The 18,177-nt window shown below is 54.2% G+C and overlaps 3 protein-coding genes across 4 annotated transcripts; 2 read left to right on the top strand and 1 right to left on the bottom strand.

Moving 5' to 3' along the window:
* Positions 1-49: 49 nt before the first annotated feature.
* PRPF4 (pre-mRNA processing factor 4) lies at positions 50-9,469 on the bottom strand. Of its 2 annotated transcripts, XR_008453000.1 has the most exons (15): positions 9,287-9,469; positions 8,321-8,498; positions 7,946-8,132; positions 7,637-7,724; positions 6,802-6,881; positions 6,466-6,559; positions 5,356-5,450; positions 4,999-5,057; positions 4,270-4,393; positions 3,062-3,151; positions 2,657-2,779; positions 2,416-2,523; positions 2,209-2,327; positions 1,367-1,637; positions 50-1,068 (listed from the first exon to the last, which is right to left on the bottom strand). XR_008453000.1 is itself a non-coding variant. In XM_009560752.2 (14 exons), the coding sequence occupies exons 1-14, from the start codon at positions 9,356-9,358 to the stop codon at positions 1,444-1,446; spliced, it is 1,611 nt and encodes a 536-aa protein (XP_009559047.2). In that variant the 5' UTR covers positions 9,359-9,469; the 3' UTR covers positions 50-1,443. The 2 variants fall into 2 exon arrangements, 1 of the variants encoding a protein (XP_009559047.2); XM_009560752.2 differs by having other exon boundaries at positions 50-1,637.
* A 277-nt stretch (positions 9,470-9,746) lies between these two features.
* On the top strand, positions 9,747-12,284 carry CDC26 (cell division cycle 26). The gene is made up of 3 exons (XM_054084228.1): positions 9,747-10,541; positions 10,605-10,811; positions 11,185-12,284. Exons 1-2 carry the CDS (start codon positions 10,461-10,463, stop codon positions 10,758-10,760), a joined length of 237 nt encoding a protein of 78 aa, XP_053940203.1. The 5' UTR covers positions 9,747-10,460; the 3' UTR covers positions 10,761-10,811; positions 11,185-12,284.
* A 474-nt stretch (positions 12,285-12,758) lies between these two features.
* LOC128854099 (uncharacterized) lies at positions 12,759-17,663 on the top strand. Its single transcript, XM_054084222.1, has 2 exons — positions 12,759-13,069; positions 13,199-17,663. Exon 2 carries the CDS (start codon positions 15,386-15,388, stop codon positions 16,850-16,852), a length of 1,467 nt encoding a protein of 488 aa, XP_053940197.1. The 5' UTR covers positions 12,759-13,069; positions 13,199-15,385; the 3' UTR covers positions 16,853-17,663.
* Positions 17,664-18,177: the final 514 nt, after the last annotated feature.

Raw genomic sequence — 18,177 nt, 5'->3', positions numbered from 1 at the left:
GGTGGCTCTGAGAACTTCCCTTTGCTCCCCAGCAGAGCAGCAAGGAGTGATCAGATTTACCAGCTTCCGTTTGCAGGCAGCGGGAAGGCACCAGAGCTGGCTAAAGTAAAGCCAAAACAGGGATGCCGCCAGGCCAAGCTCGTGTGTTGCATTTACAGCTCCCTGCAGGCTACGGGAGGAGCTGCAAGAAGCCAAGGGGCAGCGCTGAGGGTGCCAGGGCTTGGGACAGCAAATGCTTGGCTTCCTTCCCCTTGCTCCAGTTGAGGGGAGCTGAACACAGTGCGAGGAACCCTGTCTTGGGATTTATACTCCAGGAACAATGGGAGTGTAGACACACATTCATTGGTGTCCAGAATTCCATCCTAAGCAAGCTGGAAACGTGGGAGCCCACCGGGCAACTGCTCTGACAGAATAATAGTAACTTGTAGGGGGGATTATTTCCTTAAAACACAATTTCCAACTGCTCTGCAAGTGTTGGGCACAGACTTGCTTTCTCTCCCAAGGAATCCGTTCGCTCTCTTCCCCCAAAGGCTTTTTCAACAGCAGACAGCAATCAAACCGCAGTGTGGAGTCCCTGTAATTCCTCCGTTCTTTAGTCAGACCCAGAGGCTGGAGCACACACACCCAGAACATGTTTTGGTTTCCCAGAACACAACACTTGCAAAACCTCAGTTTAAAGAATAAACAACAAAACCTCAGTTTAAAGAATAAACAACAAAACCTCAGTTTAAAGAATAAACAACAACGGAGGAAGCTCCCCAACAACATCAGTTGGAACAGGACAATCCTACACAAAACAGCCACATTCCTATCATCTCAGGTGAGACACGGCAAAAGTTTGAACAGGAGGAGCCTATGTGGATTTGAAACACCCAGCACAGGACATGAGATGGTACAGGGATGAGAATAACGCCCCTGGCCTCGAACACCTATTGAGTGAATCCACAGGGGACAGAGACTTCCACATTCAGACATGGCACTGCAGAGGCAGAGTGCATCATCTCCCCATAACTCTGACAGTCCGTTCTGCTTTCTTGGAGCACAAATCACGTTTGAAGCCACAGACTCCTGGAAAAGGGAAGGTAAGAAGGGTACTGACAGCAGCAGAACACCGCACTGTGGCTCCCTACACGCTTAAAACAGACTGGAGAAAACCTGTGAGCCTACTTAGAAGGGAGGGTGGAAGCAGAGGGATCATCTCCTCCGGTCCAGCAGAAAGCAGGATGTGCAGGGCAAGAACAGTCCTGGGAAGTGGAAAAGCACCACCCAAGACTTGCTTCCAACCAAGCCCTGGCTTCAAAACCACCTCAACCCCAGAGCAGCCTGTGAGGGCAGCTGCCGTAACGTGTGTTGCAATAACCGATACCTTTTCTTTCCTTTAATATAAAAGCAAGTCTTAGTTGAAAGCCATTGATGTCTCTGTTTAGCAGCAGCAGCTCTGAGTTACTCCGCTGTCCAGAGCTTGAAGGTTCTGTCGTAGGAGCAGGTCGCTATCAGCTGGCCGTCGAGGGAGATGTCCAGTCCCATCACCTTTCCCTCATGGCCAGCCAGCGTTTTCAGAGGGGACCAGCCGGGGTGAGTCCAGATCTTGGCGGTGTTGTCGTATGCGCCCGTGAGCAGGAAGTTACCGTGATTGGCTGCAGCAGAGAGGGAGAAAAAGGGAGAAGTGAGATTTGCAAATGAAACCATGATAGATCTTCTCTGATAAACCAGCACAGGCCTTCGTGACCTGAAGAGGTGTTTGAGTTGCCCCATCCCGTCACCTCAACTGAGGAGAGGCAGGGATAAGGAATCATAGAGCCAATGGTTTAGGCAGGAAGGGACCTCAAAGCCCATCTAATTCCACCCCCCGCCATGGACAGGGACACCTCCCACTGGATCAGGTTACTCCAAGCCCCATCCAACTTGGCCTTGAACACCTCCAGGGATGGGGCAGCCACTACTGCTGGACCAGGGCCTCCCCACTGTCACAGCAAAACATTTCTGCCTAAGATCTCATCTCCATCTCCCCTCTTTCAGCTGGAAACCGCTCCCTCTTGTCCTCTCCCTGCACTCCCTGATCGAGAGACCCTCCCCAGCTTTCCTGGAGTCCCTTTCATACTGGCAGCTGCTGTAAGCTCTCCAGGAGCCTTCTCTTCCCCAGGCTGAACAATCCCGACTCTCCCAGCCTATCCTTGGATGGGAAGAACATCAGATAGGAGCACTCACGTTCAAATTTCACGCCAGTCACCAGGTTCTGGTGGGCAGGAATGGTGTAGATGCACTTCCTCTGGCGGAGGTCCCACACTTTGCAGGTGTTGTCACCACTGCCAGTCGCGACATGGTATCTGCCAAGGGGCGGAAGAGGAACATCTTGTTGGAAGCTGGGGTTTGTACTCGGAGCTCGAACCAAAACCACACAAGCTCCTTTCTTACCCGTTTGGGGAGAAGTTAAGTCCATAGATCTCCTTCAGGTGGCCTTCTAGGAACATGATACAGCGCCCCGTGCGCAAGTCCCACACCCGGCCAAAAGCATCCAGTCCCCTAGGAAGAGAAAACTCAAAAGATCACTTATTGGAGACCTCAACAACTGCCCAGCCTCACCAGCAGAAACCACTGGGCACTTGGCATCAGGTGGCAACATTTCATGCCTGGTTCCAAGGCAAAGCCAACTCACCCAGTCCCAGCCAGAGAGCCATCCGTGTGAAAGGCAATGTCATAGACACCTTTGCTGTGCCCTTCCTGATGGAGAATCTCTTCCTGAGCTTCCAAGTCCCACAAGCGCCAGGAGTGATCATAGCTGTAAAAACAAAGCATTTGTCCAACTAAATCTATCTCCAAGGAGAATACCAGGGCATTTCACTAACTCTGTGGGCATTTTATTTCCAGCTGGAGAGCAACATAGTCTCATCTAAGAGCAGAGAAAGGAATCCTTTGCTGTAATTTACATCGCAATGGCCCAGCTGTTGTCAAGAACAGTCAGCCCTCATGCTGGGCTCCTCTGTGAACAAGCAGTGGTGCCGCTGTGCTACTAGCTAGAGCTAACAGTGATGTTGTACAGCAAACGACTGAATCTCAGTACCAGGTGGTGCCCAGGAATCTTCCAGACGGGTGCCACATCACACGTGCCACTCTCATGCTGTGTCCTTCAATATCTGCCACCGGTTCATCACTGAAAAACAGGAACGGAAATCATTGGACAGTGGACAGAGGCGGCCAGTGCCAGCCAGGCCTCTGCAAGCATTATGATCACAGCAAGAGAGCTGCTTATTAAATGCACACCAGAGAGGAATCACAGTTTTAACTAACGACTCCGAGTCCTGTCTTTTGTTCATGCAGCTAAAGCTCTAAGTGAAACCCTTGTCCACACTCACATGGGTTATAAAGCTCTCCTGGGATAATTATTTTCTGCAAATTAACAAGGCAGGTCCTTGCTAATAGTGCTTTGAAAGCTGTAACAGCAGGGAGTTTTACTGAGAGTACCCAGAACACATCCCACACTACAGCAAATCCAGCTGCGCTGAGGAATCACAGGCCAGATGAGACAGAGTATTTTTAATCTCCCAGGCAGGTCAGTGCCTCAGCAGACATGAACAGCACTTAGAGCTTCTTCCCAACAGACCAACTAAACACGGTCAGCTGGGACTAAAAAACAATCTGGCCCCTCACACAGGCGCGATCCTGCAGTTGGAAACAGTGGCTTTACGTTAAAGATAAACAACTGAGGATCTTGGAGCTGCCTGCCTCTTCCTCAGCTGCACTGCAGGGCTTCGCCTTTCAAACACAGCAGATGCCAGGGCTCAGTATCTACACCATTCTCTTCTAAACAGGGTTGAGACAGATGCTGTGCACCCTTCAAAACCACACGGTGCAGTGACAGAGCCACTTGTTTTTATTACTGGATGAAGCTCTGGCGCACAGTCATGTACTGCATTAGTCCCTCTCTGAATCCTGGTGCTTCCCAACAACACAAAAGTTCATTTCTTACTATCCGAAAGGGGAAGTTTTCTCGTAAATAGAAAGTTAGAAGGAAACAATCTCCAAATCCTCCATCCATCACCCAAAGCAGTTTGACTTGATTCTTTTCAGACAATTCCCCCTCACCTTGACTCCCCTAATCAGAGTGATCTCTTTTCTTGCTGAAGAAGGTGGCACATACTGAGGCCAGGAATTGCACTGGTATAGCTACAAGAAAAGGTTACATTTGCAGGAGGATGGTAAATGTCCAATGTTTAATAACAAAAACGCCAAACCAGCAGTGCTGTAGTGTGTGTCTGGTATCGTTCTGACCTTTCAAGGCTCCAGAGTTTGACAGACCCATCAGCTGCACACGAGGCCAAGTTAACGTCCTTCTTGTCCAGGGAGACAGTGGCTTTGGGATGGAAGACTATCGCTCCTACGTTGGTGTTATGTCCTTAAGAGAAAGGGAAACCAAAATTCATAATCTGCCACGCCAGTTCTTTAGAAAAGCAGTATTTCTTTGTTACTTATTAGGTACCCCTGAACACTTCCACAGTGTCCTCCCTTGTTCAGTGAAGTCGCATTGTAACTGTCCCGCCAAGAGCCGAGCTGCACTCCCAGGAGCACCCACTCAGGAGTATGGAACGCCAGAGTTTGTAACCCCCCAAAAGTAGTGATAATTCAACAGAAGGATCAAGAGATTTGGCCTCACATTTATATTTAGTCAAAGTTGTGATTGCTGTTCAAAGATGCTCGCTGCTGTTAAGTGACCTGACCAAAAACGCTGATATACAGCTCAAAATAACTCAAACCAGGTTTTGAAACAAAACGAAACGTAGAAACAGCAAACTCAGGTCTTGGCCCTAAGAGAAAGGCCAGGACTTCTTCTGGATTATCTGACATGTGCCCATGCTCTGCAAGCCTGAGTGATGCTCTCGAGTAGAATAAAATCCACCCACAGAACACTACATTTTGGGTCACAAAGTAATTCAGATATAGGAACTCAACCCAAAGAGGAACAAAAGAACTAAGAAACTCTCAGCAAAAGTCATTCTCTACCTCGTAAGGTGTGAACAAGGTTGCAGTCAGGCACGGACCAGAGCTTGCACAATCCGCTCCTGTTGAAGACAAGAAGGAGATGTCAGCATAGACAGGAATGTTGGCAAAGAGATCAAACACAGAGCTAAAAACCACTCTGGGGTCTAAAATATCAACACATTTTAGGCAACCAGCCATAGGAACGAATGGACTCAGACTGAAACCTCTGCTGAGCTTTAAAACAAAGCAAGGAGATTTCAGAGCAAGAAGAAAAAGCATTTCTGAACTTTCATGATTCACAAGCCTCCAGTATCCCTCTCCTTCGCTCTCCCTGTGTTCTCCCAGCCCCTAAAGGAAATGCTGTGAAACCAAACTTACCAACAGGCAGTGGCGAGGAGTTTGGAGTTGGGGCTGAAGTGGCAGTAGGACAGTGGGCGGTCGTCTCCAATCTGACTGCAGAAGTTATTCAAGGACTGTGACACAAAGAAAACAATAAATGAGCAAATTACAAACAGCCTAGGGAGAGCCCTGGCCAAAAACTGAGGTGAAGGAGGCAAAGTATGCAGGGAGAGGCCTTTGGAAAGTCTCTTTCAAAGGGAAGAGTTGCCTTGAAGCTACGCCAGCTCCAAGCAGAAAGGCCACCAGGCCAGCCTGACCAGTGGAAGCCACCACAGCCCTGGGGCACAGCTTTGTGCCACCCACGGTACGTGCCACCAATAAGCCTGCAGGGTGGCTTTGCAACGGTGGTTTAGAGAGAGAACTTAATGTAGTTTTGGCCTCTTTCCACAACTCACCCAACCAATGCAATCAGACAGATGAGGACAGGCAGCGGGGTGCACTTTGGGAAGAAGCAAACCCTCAGGCAGGTCATCAACCTGATCCAGTGGGAGGTGTCCCTGCCCACAGCAGCGGGGCTGGAACTGGATCTGCTTTAAGGTCCCTTCCAATCCAAACCATTCTATGATTCTAACACCTCTGGGTGTAAATAGGATTAGAGTCACAGCACGTCACGTGGTTGAGGCATTCGTTTTGTTTAGGCTGAGAATCTGACTTAACATGCCGGAAAAGGGCACCTCAAGATCATCTAAAACACGTTCTGCATTAGTGTGTTGGTTATTTCCCTTGGGTTTATGCAGTAGTGACCATCAGACAGGAAGAGAAAAGCGAGCAGTGCATCCCTAGGCAGCCAAACCTGTGACAAATCCCACAATAAATCCCTTTAACTTCACAGGCAGCCAGCAAGGTGAGGCAAGGATGGCTCTTCTCCCTCTACCATGCAAAGGGACAGCTAAAGTGCATCTCTGCATCACTGAATAAAGAGTCAGACCAGGCCTTGTGCATTCCATGGGGAAGAGCTTCCCAACAGGCAACAGTGCAGAACACAACATGTGTCTGGAGAGCAGCTCTGGGCAGCTGACCCCTTTCTGACCCCTTTGGAGGATCAGCAAAATGTTGTAAAACCAGCATCTAAGCGAACACCAAACCTACTCGCAGGGATTTGTGTAGCTCCTGTCTCTGTGATGTCCTGGTTGCTTCCGGAATCTCTTTGAGCAGCCGGGCTTCTTCCAGTCGCTTCGCTGCCCTATAAAGAGGAAAGCTGGAGTAACAAACCTCTACATTTTCCCTGCCCTGCTGCTGGAAACACAGCTTTTTCCCTTTCTTCCCCTGAAATGGGCTGACGCTACAGTCACTCTGTGTGAACTCAAGCTCTAATGCGCCCCATTCCTTTGCTCTTGAACTCCCGGCACTACCTGCAGTGGGATTGACACCTGGATTTTACACAAGGCCACTGCTCCCTCCTTCACTGCGGCTGTTGTGTCTCACCTGGGGAGTGAGTAGTTCGCAAGCCACAGCCTCGCTGTTTTCAGACTGCGGGGTCCTTCGTGGTACCAGGTCTGCTGATACTGGAAGAACAAGAACAAAGCTGAAGGAAAAGCTGATACCATTCTTCCCTTCGGCTGCCTTCAACAGCTCAGCTTAGCACCCGAGGGCCACAACAGCATCTGCTCTTAAACCTCACTGTGTTAAGGCCTCTTTTTAAGGGCATTTTGCGTAACTGTAAGCCCTCAAAAAAGGGATAAAGAAAGACAAGTCAAATTCGATACCCTACAGATCAGATCCTGACATGCTGCCATTTCACTCATTTTCACTATCCCAACCAAACACTGATTTTCACTTAATGACATCCAGCTCCTTCCTTCTCTGCATATCACTTAGTAAAAGGAAAGCCCAGACCTGCAGAAACTGTCCTTACTTCTTACAGTAACCCCCAAAAATAATACGGAAAAAATGGACTCAGGAAAGAGACAGGAGAGGCAGGAAGAAAGGATCAAAGGAAGGAGCAGGAACACATTTTTTATTTCCTAGGTATGAAGACAAACAACAATAAAGGACTCGCTATGCTAATTAACTGTCCAAACGACTGATCTCCTACATTAGATGCTGTACACAGCATGGCATTGGGCCTGCAAAAGCACAAGCCAGATGTAATGCTCCTGATTTAGATAAACCGTTGCCACTGTTCTGCCCAAACAGACAACACAGAGAAAGCACAAAGGAGTGAGATGGGATGGGGTGAGATGCGACCATCAGAGTACAGTTTCTCAGAGGGTATCACACACCTCTTCCTCAGCACTGAGAGAACAAGAGAGACTCTTACCTCCTCTTTGGATTTTTTAGACCTATCATCATCTTTCCTAGTCTTTTTTAAGGCATCTGTGCCAACCACTGACAGGATATTTCTTAATCTGGAAAAAAAACACATTAAATTGTGTTCACTCAGTGAGATCTCATCGAACGTGACAAACAATCACTGCTGTTCTTTCCTCCTCAGCATTCCTGCTGCACTCTAACGAAGCGTTACTGACTGGCAGCACTCACTGCTCCCCAACTACAAGGAAGACATTACATAATAAATGGGATAAAGCTGAGAGCTCCCCGCTTGCAACACTCTGAGCAGATACAGCACCTCTCTCTCCTCTCTGCAGGGCCTTCTCCGAAGAGCGTTATGGGCTCGCCGAGCGCTCGCAAGCAAGCTTTCACTTCAGAGTCGTCAGTGGATACGTTGATCTGCCGGGCTCTCTTCCTGCGCTCAAACTCCGCCAGCACCTCCGCCTGCCGCTCACTCATGTGGTCTTCGAGATCAAAGACCTCACCTGGACAAGAAACAGAACTGTCAGATCAAAACCAGCACCGGACGAGAGATCTCTCTCAAACAGGGAGATCCAAACAGTCCCGGGAAAGGTCTCAAGGGTTTGATGTTAAATTACACTCAAAGCTGAGCAGAGCTTTGGGAAGCGGCAAATTCCAAAGTGAGACAGTAAAGATGGTTAAACATTCTCACCGCTGCTTATGTTAATGTTGCCGGCCTCGATTGCAGCTTTCATCCCCTCTTTTCCCAGCAGCCCCGACTCTCCTTTTGCCAGACGCTCCTTTTCCTTCTCTTCCAAGCTGCCGTAGAAGATGGGGGCTCTCTTGGCTGGAGGAGCATCGCTCTCTTCTGTTGGTTTGGTCTTTGTGGCCTGGAAGGTAATGGCAGAATTTTAACTGTGTTTGGCTAAAAAGGAGACAACAAAGAGCTTGTTTCTCCAAGAATGTGCTGCTCTGCTAAAGAAATAGTATGCACAACATGAAGAGACCCTGAAATTCCTGCAAGGCATCAGCATGGAACAACAAGGCTGAGCCCCAAGCCCAAAGAGAGAAAGTTAAAGGCCGTATTAAATAATTTGATTAAATTAGACGGTTAGTTTGTGCTCAGACCTCATGTAGCGGACAGGTACGGCTGGACCTAATCTCAAAGGTCATTTCTAACCAAGTTGTTCTGTGATTCGTTGTTTAAGGCTCCAGGCTTTTGATTGATAAGACTTAAGAACACAAGCTTTTCTGACGTTGGTGAGCAGCCCCTGGTAAGCAGGAATGATGATACCAATCAGCTCCGGGCCCTCGCGGGAAGGCAGAGGAGGGGAGGGGAGGAAGACGAGGGGGCAAAAGAGAGGGGGAAGGCAAAGGGGGGAAGGAGAGGGGGAAGATGAAGGGGAAAAGGTGAGGAGAGGAACGAGAGGGGGAAGGCGGCTGGGGAGGAAAGGAGAGAGGGAAGGTGGTGGAGGGCTCTGCCGCCTTGTTCCATTACCTCAAACCGCCCAGGAAAAAGCCCCGTTCCATAACCCCCATAGTACAGGGAGAAAGAACGGGACTGACCCTTCCAACCCAAACCATTCCCTGATTCAATGACGCGCGGCCGGTGGGACCCCGAGTAGGGCCCGGCCTCGAATCGCACGGAGGCCCGGGGAGGTGCCGGTCCCGGACCCACCTCGGCAGGCGCGGGTGCTCGCACCGGGGGCCGAGCGCCGCCGCGAGCCGCCGGGGCTCGCACGGAGGCCATAGCGGGGCCGGGAGCGAAGAGAAGAAAGAGAACGGGCAAAACGGAAAAAGTCGTGCCCGCGCCGTTCGGCCACTTCCGGGGCTGGCGTACACCGGGAAGGGCGCGGGGCACGCCGGGAGGTGTGGCGGGGACAGTATGTTCTCACTGGCTGAGGAGGCGCGGGGCACGCCGGGAAGAGTATCTCAGAGGCGCCCTTCCCATTAGCAGGGCGAGCGAAGTGCATGCTGGGAGACCACATCGAGGCGGTGCAAGGGGGGGCTCTTAGAGGCTGGCGTGGTGCATACTGGGAGGTGTGGCGGGGATGGCGCCTTTCCATTGGCGGCCGTGGCGCGGTGCATGCCGGGAAGTGTGGCCGAAAGGAATGGGGCACTTAGCGGTGGGAGACGACTGGTGGAAGGGGTGGCAGGGAGGTGCGGTAACAATGGTTGCGGGGACGCGTGATGCATTCTGGAAGTGTCGCTTGAAGGCGCCCTGCCCATTAGCGGCGGCGGCGAAAGGCGCGGTGCCATATCGGGAGGCGCCGTTCCCATTGTCGGTGCCGGCGTGGTGCATGCTGGGAGGTGTGGCTAAGAGCCGCTCTTGCTATTATGGAGCCGCCGTGCATGCCGGGAAGTGTGGCGGGAAGGCGCGGGTCCTATCAACAGTGTGGGCGCGGTGCATGCGGGGGGGTTTGGCCGGGTGGCGCTGTTGCTATTGCTGGGCCGCGGTGAACACCAGGAGGTATAGCGGGGAGGCGCGCCTCCTAGTCGGAGCCGGCGCAGTGCATGCTGGAAGGCGTGGCGGGGAGGTGCTCTTATTATTAGGGGGGGCCGTGGTTCATGCCAGGAGTTGCGGCTTAAAGCGCGGTTCCCATTGGTTGGAGGTGCGCGATGCGTGCCGGGAGGAGAGACCATGAGCCGCTATTGCCATTGGCGAGCGGAGCGCGGTGCATACTGGGAGTTATGCCGGGGGAGCGAAGGACCCATTTCGCAGTGCATGCTGGGAGGTGCTGCTGGGAGGCGCTGTTCCCATTGGCTGCGGGCGCGGTGCATGTCGGGAGGCGCCCAGGAACGAGTGGCAGTGGCGGTGGTTCCATCGTTTGCCTCGTTTCGATCGTTTCGCGATGCTGCGGCGGAAACCGACGCGGCTGGAGCTGAAGTTGGATGACATCGAGGAGTTCGAAGGCGCACGGAAAGAGCTGGAGGTGCGTGGCGGGTGCGGGGGACGCCCCGGTCCCGGGCCGCGCTGATGGCCGCTCTGCCCGCAGGCCCGGCGGAGGCCGCGCGAGGAGGCGGCGGGCGGCGAGGAGGCGGCGGGTCCGGAGCCCCGGAGTCGCGAGCAGGCGGTCAGCGAGCGCATCGGCTACAAACCTCAGCCCAAGGCCGGCGGCCGCGCCGCGCACTTCGGCTCCTTCGAGTTCTGAGCGACGCGGGAGCGGCGGGCCCGACCCCGCCTGGAATAAACGCTGCTTTTGGTAATAATTGTGTAATGTCTTCTGTTATGTTTGTAAGTGAAAGGATGGGATGGCATCCGGAGGGACCTGGACACGCTGGAGATATGCGGCTGTGTGACCCTCATGATGTTCCGCAAGGGCAAGCTCCTACACCAGGGTCGGGGCCAGTTTCAGTACAGGATGGGGGATGAGGTGATTGAGAGCAGCCCTGAGGGGAAGGACTTGGGGTGCCCATTGATGAGAAGCTCAACATGAGCCGGCAATGTGCGCTCGCAGCCCAGAAGACCAACCGTGTCCTGGGCTGCATCCAAAGCAGAGTGGCCAGCAGGGCGAGGAGGGGATTCTGCCCCTCTGTTCCTCTTTTGGGAGGCCTCATCTGGAATATTGTGTCCAGGTCTGGAATCCTCAACAAAAGAAGGAGATGGAGCTGTTGGAACGGGTCCAGAGGAGGCTACAAGGATGATCCGAGGGCTGGAGAACCCCCAATCCGAGGACAGGCTGAGAGAGTTGGGCTTGTTCAGCCTGGAGAAGAGAAGGGTCCCAGGAGACGTTATAGCAACCTTCCAGTACCTGAAGGGGGTACAAGAAAGCTGGGGAGGGGCTGTTTCAAAAGGCTGGTGGTGATAGAACAAGGGGCAATGGGTATAAACTGGAGAGGGGCAGTTTTAGACTAAACAGAAGGAGGAATTTCTTCACTATGAGGGTGGTGAGGCCCTGGCACAGGTTACCCAGGGAAGCTGTGGCTGCGCCATCCCTGGAGGTGATCAAGGCCAGGCTGGATGGGCCTTGGGCAGCCTGATCCAGTGGGAGGTGTCCCTGCCCATGGCAGCCAGTGCAGTGTATGGCTGAAGAGAGGCTGGTGGAGCAGGTTTCAGTGGGCTTTTTTAACAAAAAAATGGTTCCTGGAAAATTCAAAGGCGCTTTAGCACACAAATCCCTCTAACAACCATTTCTGCTGCATGAGCCTCCATCAGCAAGCAGCCCCGGAGACGCTGGCATGCTGGAGCGTCCTCTCACCAGGACAGGAGCTTTTAAAGCCACTTTTGTTGGTATTTGATAGCAGGAAAAGCCCCTAAGATCCTGGTTTGCAGGTCTCAAGGGACAAGGCATTTCAGTTTCCTGCCTCAGATTCCTTGGAAGTAAACCTTGATGCACGGCCTACGGGTTTTCCTAAGTCCATTTGCAGCTGGTCTGGGTGCAGAGACAAACATGAAAATGCAGCTCCACCCCTCTATCACTTGAAAGCAGATTTAGTGATTTGGAGCCCCGGCTCTTGGGTCTTCAGCTCTTGGGGCTGGATGAGCAGAGGGTGAGGTGGACTGAAAAGTGGTTGAGCCCAGAGCGTGCTGAGCAGTGGCACAAAGTTCTGGCTGAAGTCCAGTGACTGGTTGGGTAGGAACAACCCCAAGCAGTGATAGAGAATCCTAGAATAGTTAGGGTTGGAAGGGACTTTCAAGATCATCCAGTTCCAACCCCCCTGCCATAGGCACAGACACCTCCCACTAAATCAGGCTGCCCAAGGCCCATCCAACCTGGCCTGGAACACCTCCAGGGATGGGGCAGACACAGCCTCCCTGCGCAACCCGTTCCGGTGCCTCAGCACTCTCAGGGGGAAAAATTCTTCCTAATGTCTATGCTGAGAGCCACACAGCTGGAAAGCAGCTTGGCAGAAAAGGACCGGGGTTACCTGGGGATCAGCAAGTTACGTTTGAGCCACCAACGTGTCGTCGCCGCAAAGAGGGCCAAGTGCAACCTGGGCAGCATATGGGCACGTATTGCGAGCAGGGAGGGGAGACTGAGAGGAGACCGTAGGAAGAACTGTTTCTCTGTGAGGGGGGAGGCCCTGGCCCAGGTTGCCCAAAGGAGTCATGGCTGCCCCATCCCTGGAGGTGTTCAAGGCCAGGTTGGATGGGGCCTGGAGCAACGGGATCTGGTGGGAGATGTCCCTGCCCACGGCAGGGGGTGGAACTGGATGGGCTTTGAGGTCTCTTGCAGCCCAAACCATTCGAGGATGATTCTACGGTGATGATCCTCCAGGGGATTTCGCACCACTGAGGCCACACCTAGAGCGCTGTGTTCTGGGCTCCTTGTCCTTGTGCTTTGTTTCCCAGGATCGCGCTTCCTGTGTGTGCCTGGAGATGTGCGCCAGCTCAGGGCAGAGGGAACTGACGGGGCCCTGGGAAGACACTGACAAGCTCTCAGGGCCTGGCTTGAAGCAGCGCTGCCAAGGGTACAAGAGAAGAAGTGGTGGATGGGGTGGCATTGCAATAAGCCCCAAGGTGTGTGCCACGGCTGCTGGGGGGGAGCACAGTGGGCAAGGATGGCCCACGCTGACACCCCCCAGCCACGCGCCGTGGTAGCCCCAACCACGCACTGTGACATCAGAGCCCTCGCTGCTTATATTGCAGCACGCAGCCTCTCCCAGACGGCTCGAGCCTTCACTCCAGCTGAGCGTGTCGGCGAGGCTGGGAGTGCGGAGCGAGCCTTTAGCTCGGTGCTGGGCTTGTGCCCTGCCAAGTGGTAGCTGCAGCTCTTGGTGACGACCGCGGAGCTGCTGCAAGTTCTTCTCCGGCCGTGCTGGGTTCAGGCAGCCGGGGCAGCCAGGAGGAGCGCCGGCCGCAGCAGAGGTGAGCACTGCTTGTTCTCCTTGGGCTTTATTCTCCTCTCTCTTTCTTCATTGTTGAGTTCTATTTCTTATTATTATTGGAGATAAGAAAACGTGAAGCTCTAGGGAAATTTTGACTACAGTGAATATGAAATTGTGGAGTTCAAGACCCTTAGGATGGCAAGGAGCACACCTATCAAAAACACTACTACTAAAATGGGTCCAAGAAAGCTGGGGAGGGGCTCTTGATCAAGGAGTGCAGGGATAGGACGAGGGGGAGCAGTTTCAATCTGAAAGAGGGGAGACTGAGAGCAGATCTTAGGAAGAAATGTTTTGCTCTCAGTGTGGGGAGACCTGGCCCAGGTTGCCCAGAGCAGTGGTGTGTGCCCCATCCCTGGGGGTGTTCAAGGCCAGGCTGGATGGGGCTGTGAGCAGCTGAATCCAGCGGGAGGTGTCCCTGCCCCTGGCAAGATCAGTTGGAACTGCATGGCTTTAAAGTTTCTTCCAACCAAAACGATTCCATGGTTCCATGAAGATCCCCGAACCACGCACTGTGACATCACAGCCCTCGCTGCTTATATTGCAGCACGCAGCCTCTCCCAGACGGCTCGAGCCTTCACTCCAGCTCAGCGTGTCGGCGAGGCTGGGAGTGTGGAGCGAGCCTTTAGCTCGGTGCTGGGCTTGTGCCCTGCCAAGTGGTAGCTGCAGCTCTCGGTGCCGCCCGTGGAGCCGCTGCAGGTTCTTCCCCGGCCGTGCTGGGTTCAGGCAGCCGGGGCAGCCAGGAGGAGCGCCGGCCGCAGCAGAGGTGAGCTGTGTGGGGAACCTTCCCCCTGGGGAGGAGGTGCATCACTTGTTTTCTTTGGGCATTGTTTTCCTCTCTCTTCCTTGTTTATTGAGATGTATTTCTTATTCTTTGTGAAAATAAGAAAATGAAAAGGTGCTCCACTCTGCTCTGCTCTGCTCTGATGAGACCTCACCTGGAGCCCAGTGTTCAGTTCTGGAGCCCTCAGCACAGACAGGACATAGAGCTCTTGTAGCAAATCCAGAAGAGGCCACAAGGATGAGTTGAGGGCTGGGGCACCTCCCAGAGGAGGACAGGCTGAGAGTTGGGCTTGTTCAGCCTGGGGGAGAGAATGGTCCAGGAAGACCTTAGAGCAGCTTCCAGTACTGAACGGGGCTCCAGAACAGCTGGGAAGGGACTCTTGATCAGGGAGAGCAGGAATAGGATGAGGGGGAACAGCTTGAAGCTGCTGGATGGCAGGTTGAGATGATATTTAGGAAGAACTATTTTGCTGTGAGGCTGTTGAGGCACTGGCATAAACTGCCCAAAGAAGCTGGGGATGGCCTGATCCTGGAGGTTTTGAAGGCCAGGTCGGAAGGGGCTTTGAGGAAATGCTTCCCATGGAAAGTGACCCAGGCCATGGCAGGGGGGTTGGAATTGGATGATCTTTAATGTTCCTTCCAAAGTGGACCATTCCATGACTGTTTGTATACCCCTGAGCCACACACCGTGGTACCCCTGACCACGCACTGTGACATCACAGCCCTCGCTGCTTATATTGCAGCACGCAGCCTCTCCCAGACGGCTCGAGCCTTCACTCCAGCTGAGCGTGTCGGCGAGGCTGGGAGTGTGGAGCGAGCCTTTAGCTCGGTGCTGGGCTTGTGCCCTGCCAAGTGGTATCTGCAGCTCTCGGTGCCGCCCGTGGAGCCGCAGCAGGTTCTTCCCCGGCCGTGCTGGGTTCAGGCAGCCGGGGCAGCCAGGAGGAGTGCCGGCCGCAGCAGAGGTAAGCTGTGCGGGGAACCTTCCCCCTGGGCAGCTGGGCACTTTTCCTTTGGGATGGATCTGGGCTTCCCTTCCAACGCTCCCTGCGCCAGCCCCTGACCAGGGCCTCTCTTCCTCTTCCAGCGGGACCCCCGTCACTGCAGCGTCACACAGGACGAGGAGTCCATCCCCACGAGCTCTCCCAGACCAGCGCAGCACCTGTTGAGCATGGCCATGGAGGGGCTCTGCCCAATCTGCGTCTACACATGTGACAACGTCGCCTGGACCGTGCCATGCCATCACCGCTTCTGTCTGAGGTGCATCCGGTCCTGGGCAGAGAGCAGGCCCCAGTGCCCCGTCTGCCACAGGAGGGTGACGGCCATCCGGCACTCACTACTCGGGGAGCACTTTGAAGAGTTCCCTGTCACAAACCCTGCGGCAGCATTGGGCAGCGCCCAAGACGAAGGACACGGAGGAGCAGAGGCACCACCAACACCCAGTGGACCCCAACGCCGGACTCGGGATCCAGACTTTGTGGGCGGCCTTCCTGCCTCGACCTGGGGGCATCTCTTCCGGCAGTACCCAGGTCTCCTTCGTCACCTGCGGCCCTGGCTGCACCGTGAGCTGGGGCACATCTTTGAGGCAGATCCTAATCAGGCAGTCGGGCTGCAGGAGATGATCCTGAGCATCCTGCCCGTGCTGGGACTGCACGAAGAGCGCCTGGAGGAGGAGCTGAACAACGACCTGGGCAGCCACACCACAGCATTTGTACGAGGACTGATTGACTTTACAGTGAAAGAGTGCAGGAGGGAAGCCTGCCACCTCCTGCACCACGGCACACCCCGTTATGATGGGGGCTTGGAAGACAGCCCCGGGCACGTCATCTCCGCGTCCTTCACGAGGTGGCGCGATCGCAGCCCTGTGGCCAGAACAACCTGGGCTGCCCACCAGGAGAGACGGCTCGGCAATCTGGTGGCCAGAAACAGATGCAGTGGCTTCCAAGAGCAAGGCAGGTCCGGCTTTGTAACCAGCACCACATGGACTGTCTACCGACGGGAGGGGGAGCGCAGCCCCACGGCCACCACCAGCCCCTCTGGTTCTCAGCATCAACGGGAGCGCAGCCCCATGGCCACCACCAGCCCCTCTGGTTCTCAGCATCAACGGGAGCGCAGCCCCATGGCCACCACCAGCCCCTCTGGTTCTCAGCATCAACGGGAGCGCAGCCCCATGGCCACCACCAGCCCCTCTGGTTCTCAGCATCAACGGGAGCGCAGCCCCACGGCCACCACCAGCCCCTCTGGTTCTCAGCATCAACGGGAGCGCAGCCCCATGGCCACCACCAGCCCCTCTGGTTCTCAGCATCAACGGGAGCGCAGCCCCATGGCCACCAGCAGCCCCTCTGCTCCCCAACGCCAAGAGGACCGCAGTCCTGTGCCCAGCTCCAGCGCCGCTGCCTCCCGCAGCCCTGCCCCACGACCAGCCCTCTCCAGAAGCGCTGACACAGTGGAGGAAGAAGAACTGCCTGTCATCTCAGTCACTGACTTGTGGGGGTGTCCCGACTGTCCCCCCTCCAACCTCAATCCCATCCCAGGCTTGTACCAAGACCGGCACCCGATGCCGTGGGCTGCTGGCGGTGGGGACTGTGCTTGGGGCCAGGCTCGGGCTTTTCGTCTCCAGGGCCCCGCTGACCCCTGAAGAAGGCGGCCAGTACTCCCAGGACTCTTCCTCACACACCAGGAAGCCACCCCGCCACCGATGCTGGAAGGCGGCCCCGGCAGCTGGCAAAAGAAGGGCCTGGCCTGAAGCAGGGCCATGCGCTGAGTCCCCTGGGAACCACAGGACTCTGCTCCTTCCTCCTAAACACAGTTCTCCCCCACAATAAAGATGTGAAAATGATTGCAGGAAGAGTCTGTGTTCATAACAATGCAGCTGCTGATGTTCTCCCCACCCAGGCTGCTCAATCTCCCTTTGCCAGGTGCTCGGCTGACCTTTTCCTCCCAGCTCCTGGGGAAAAGTTTTCTTTACAGGGAGGTTGTGGAGACTCCATCCTTGGAGACACAAAACCTGCCTGGGAGGGGACCAAGTGGGGGCAGCATCTGATCCCAGGGGAATCCCCCACCATACAACACTGTGCTCAGCAATAAAGCTGGGGGAAGAAGGAGGAAGAGGGGGATGCTTAGAGTGATGGCATTTGTCTTCCCAAGCAACTACTGCGGATGACGGAGCCCTGCATCCCTGGCGTTGGCTTAACACCTGCCTGCCGACGGGAAGTGGTGAATGAATTCCTTGTTTCACTTCGCTTGTACGCGTGGCCTTTGCTTTAGCTATCAAACCGTCTTTATCTCCGCCCATGAACTTTCCTCACTTTTCCTCTTCCAATTCTCTCCCACATCCCATTGGGGGAGAGTGAGCGAGCAGCTGTGTGGTGCTTCGTTGCCAGATGGGGTTGAACCGCAGCTCTTTGTTATTTGGATTATCAAGTATAGGAGTCTTGGGTCATAAATCACAGCCCATTGAGTTAAGTGCTCTATAAACCTGAAACAGAGGAGGTATCACTATTTAATCACAGAATCACAGAATCACAAGGTTGGAAAGGACCCTTGGATCATCGAGTCCCTAAGCACTTCATCCACCCGTTCCTTAAACACCTCCAGGGAAGGCGACTCGACCACCTCCCTGGGCAGCTGTTCCAGTGCCCGATGACTCTTTCTGTGAAGAATTTTTTTCTAATATCCAACCTGAACCTCCCCTGACGGAGCTTCAGGCCATTCCCTCTTGTCCTGTCCCCTGTCACTTGGGAGAAGAGGCCAGCTCCCTCCTCTCCACAACCTCCTTTCAGGTAGTTGTAGAGAGCAACAAGGTCTCCCCTCAGCCTCCCCTTCTCCAGGCTAAACACCCCCAGCTCTCTCAGCTGCTCCTCGTAAGACTTGTTCTCCAGCCCCCTCACCAGCTTTGTTGCTCTTCTCTGGACACGCTCCAGAGCCTCAACATCCTTCTTGTGGTGAGGGGTCCAGAACCAA

Source organism: Cuculus canorus, chromosome 19 (genome assembly GCF_017976375.1).
Source record: "Cuculus canorus isolate bCucCan1 chromosome 19, bCucCan1.pri, whole genome shotgun sequence".
NCBI classification, from domain to species: Eukaryota; Metazoa; Chordata; class Aves; order Cuculiformes; family Cuculidae; genus Cuculus; species Cuculus canorus.
Note: the sequence above shows the minus strand (reverse complement) of the source record. Positions and strands in the feature narration are given on the sequence as shown.

Coding starts and splice junctions, on each gene's coding strand:
- PRPF4 (XM_009560752.2), bottom strand. CDS start 9,358: ATGGCCTCCGTGCGAGCCCCGGCGGCTCGCGGCGGCGCTCGGCCCCCG. Junction 8,133..8,320: donor CAACATTAACATAAGCAGCG/GTGAGAATGTTT, acceptor TTTCTTGTCCAG/GTGAGGTCTTTGATCTCGAA. Junction 2,780..3,061: donor AGATTCCTGGGCACCACCTG/GTACTGAGATTC, acceptor TTGTTTTTACAG/CTATGATCACTCCTGGCGCT.
- LOC128854099 (XM_054084222.1), top strand. CDS start 15,386: ATGGCCATGGAGGGGCTCTGCCCAATCTGCGTCTACACATGTGACAAC.
- CDC26 (XM_054084228.1), top strand. CDS start 10,461: ATGCTGCGGCGGAAACCGACGCGGCTGGAGCTGAAGTTGGATGACATC. Junction 10,542..10,604: donor GCGCACGGAAAGAGCTGGAG/GTGCGTGGCGGG, acceptor CTCTGCCCGCAG/GCCCGGCGGAGGCCGCGCGA.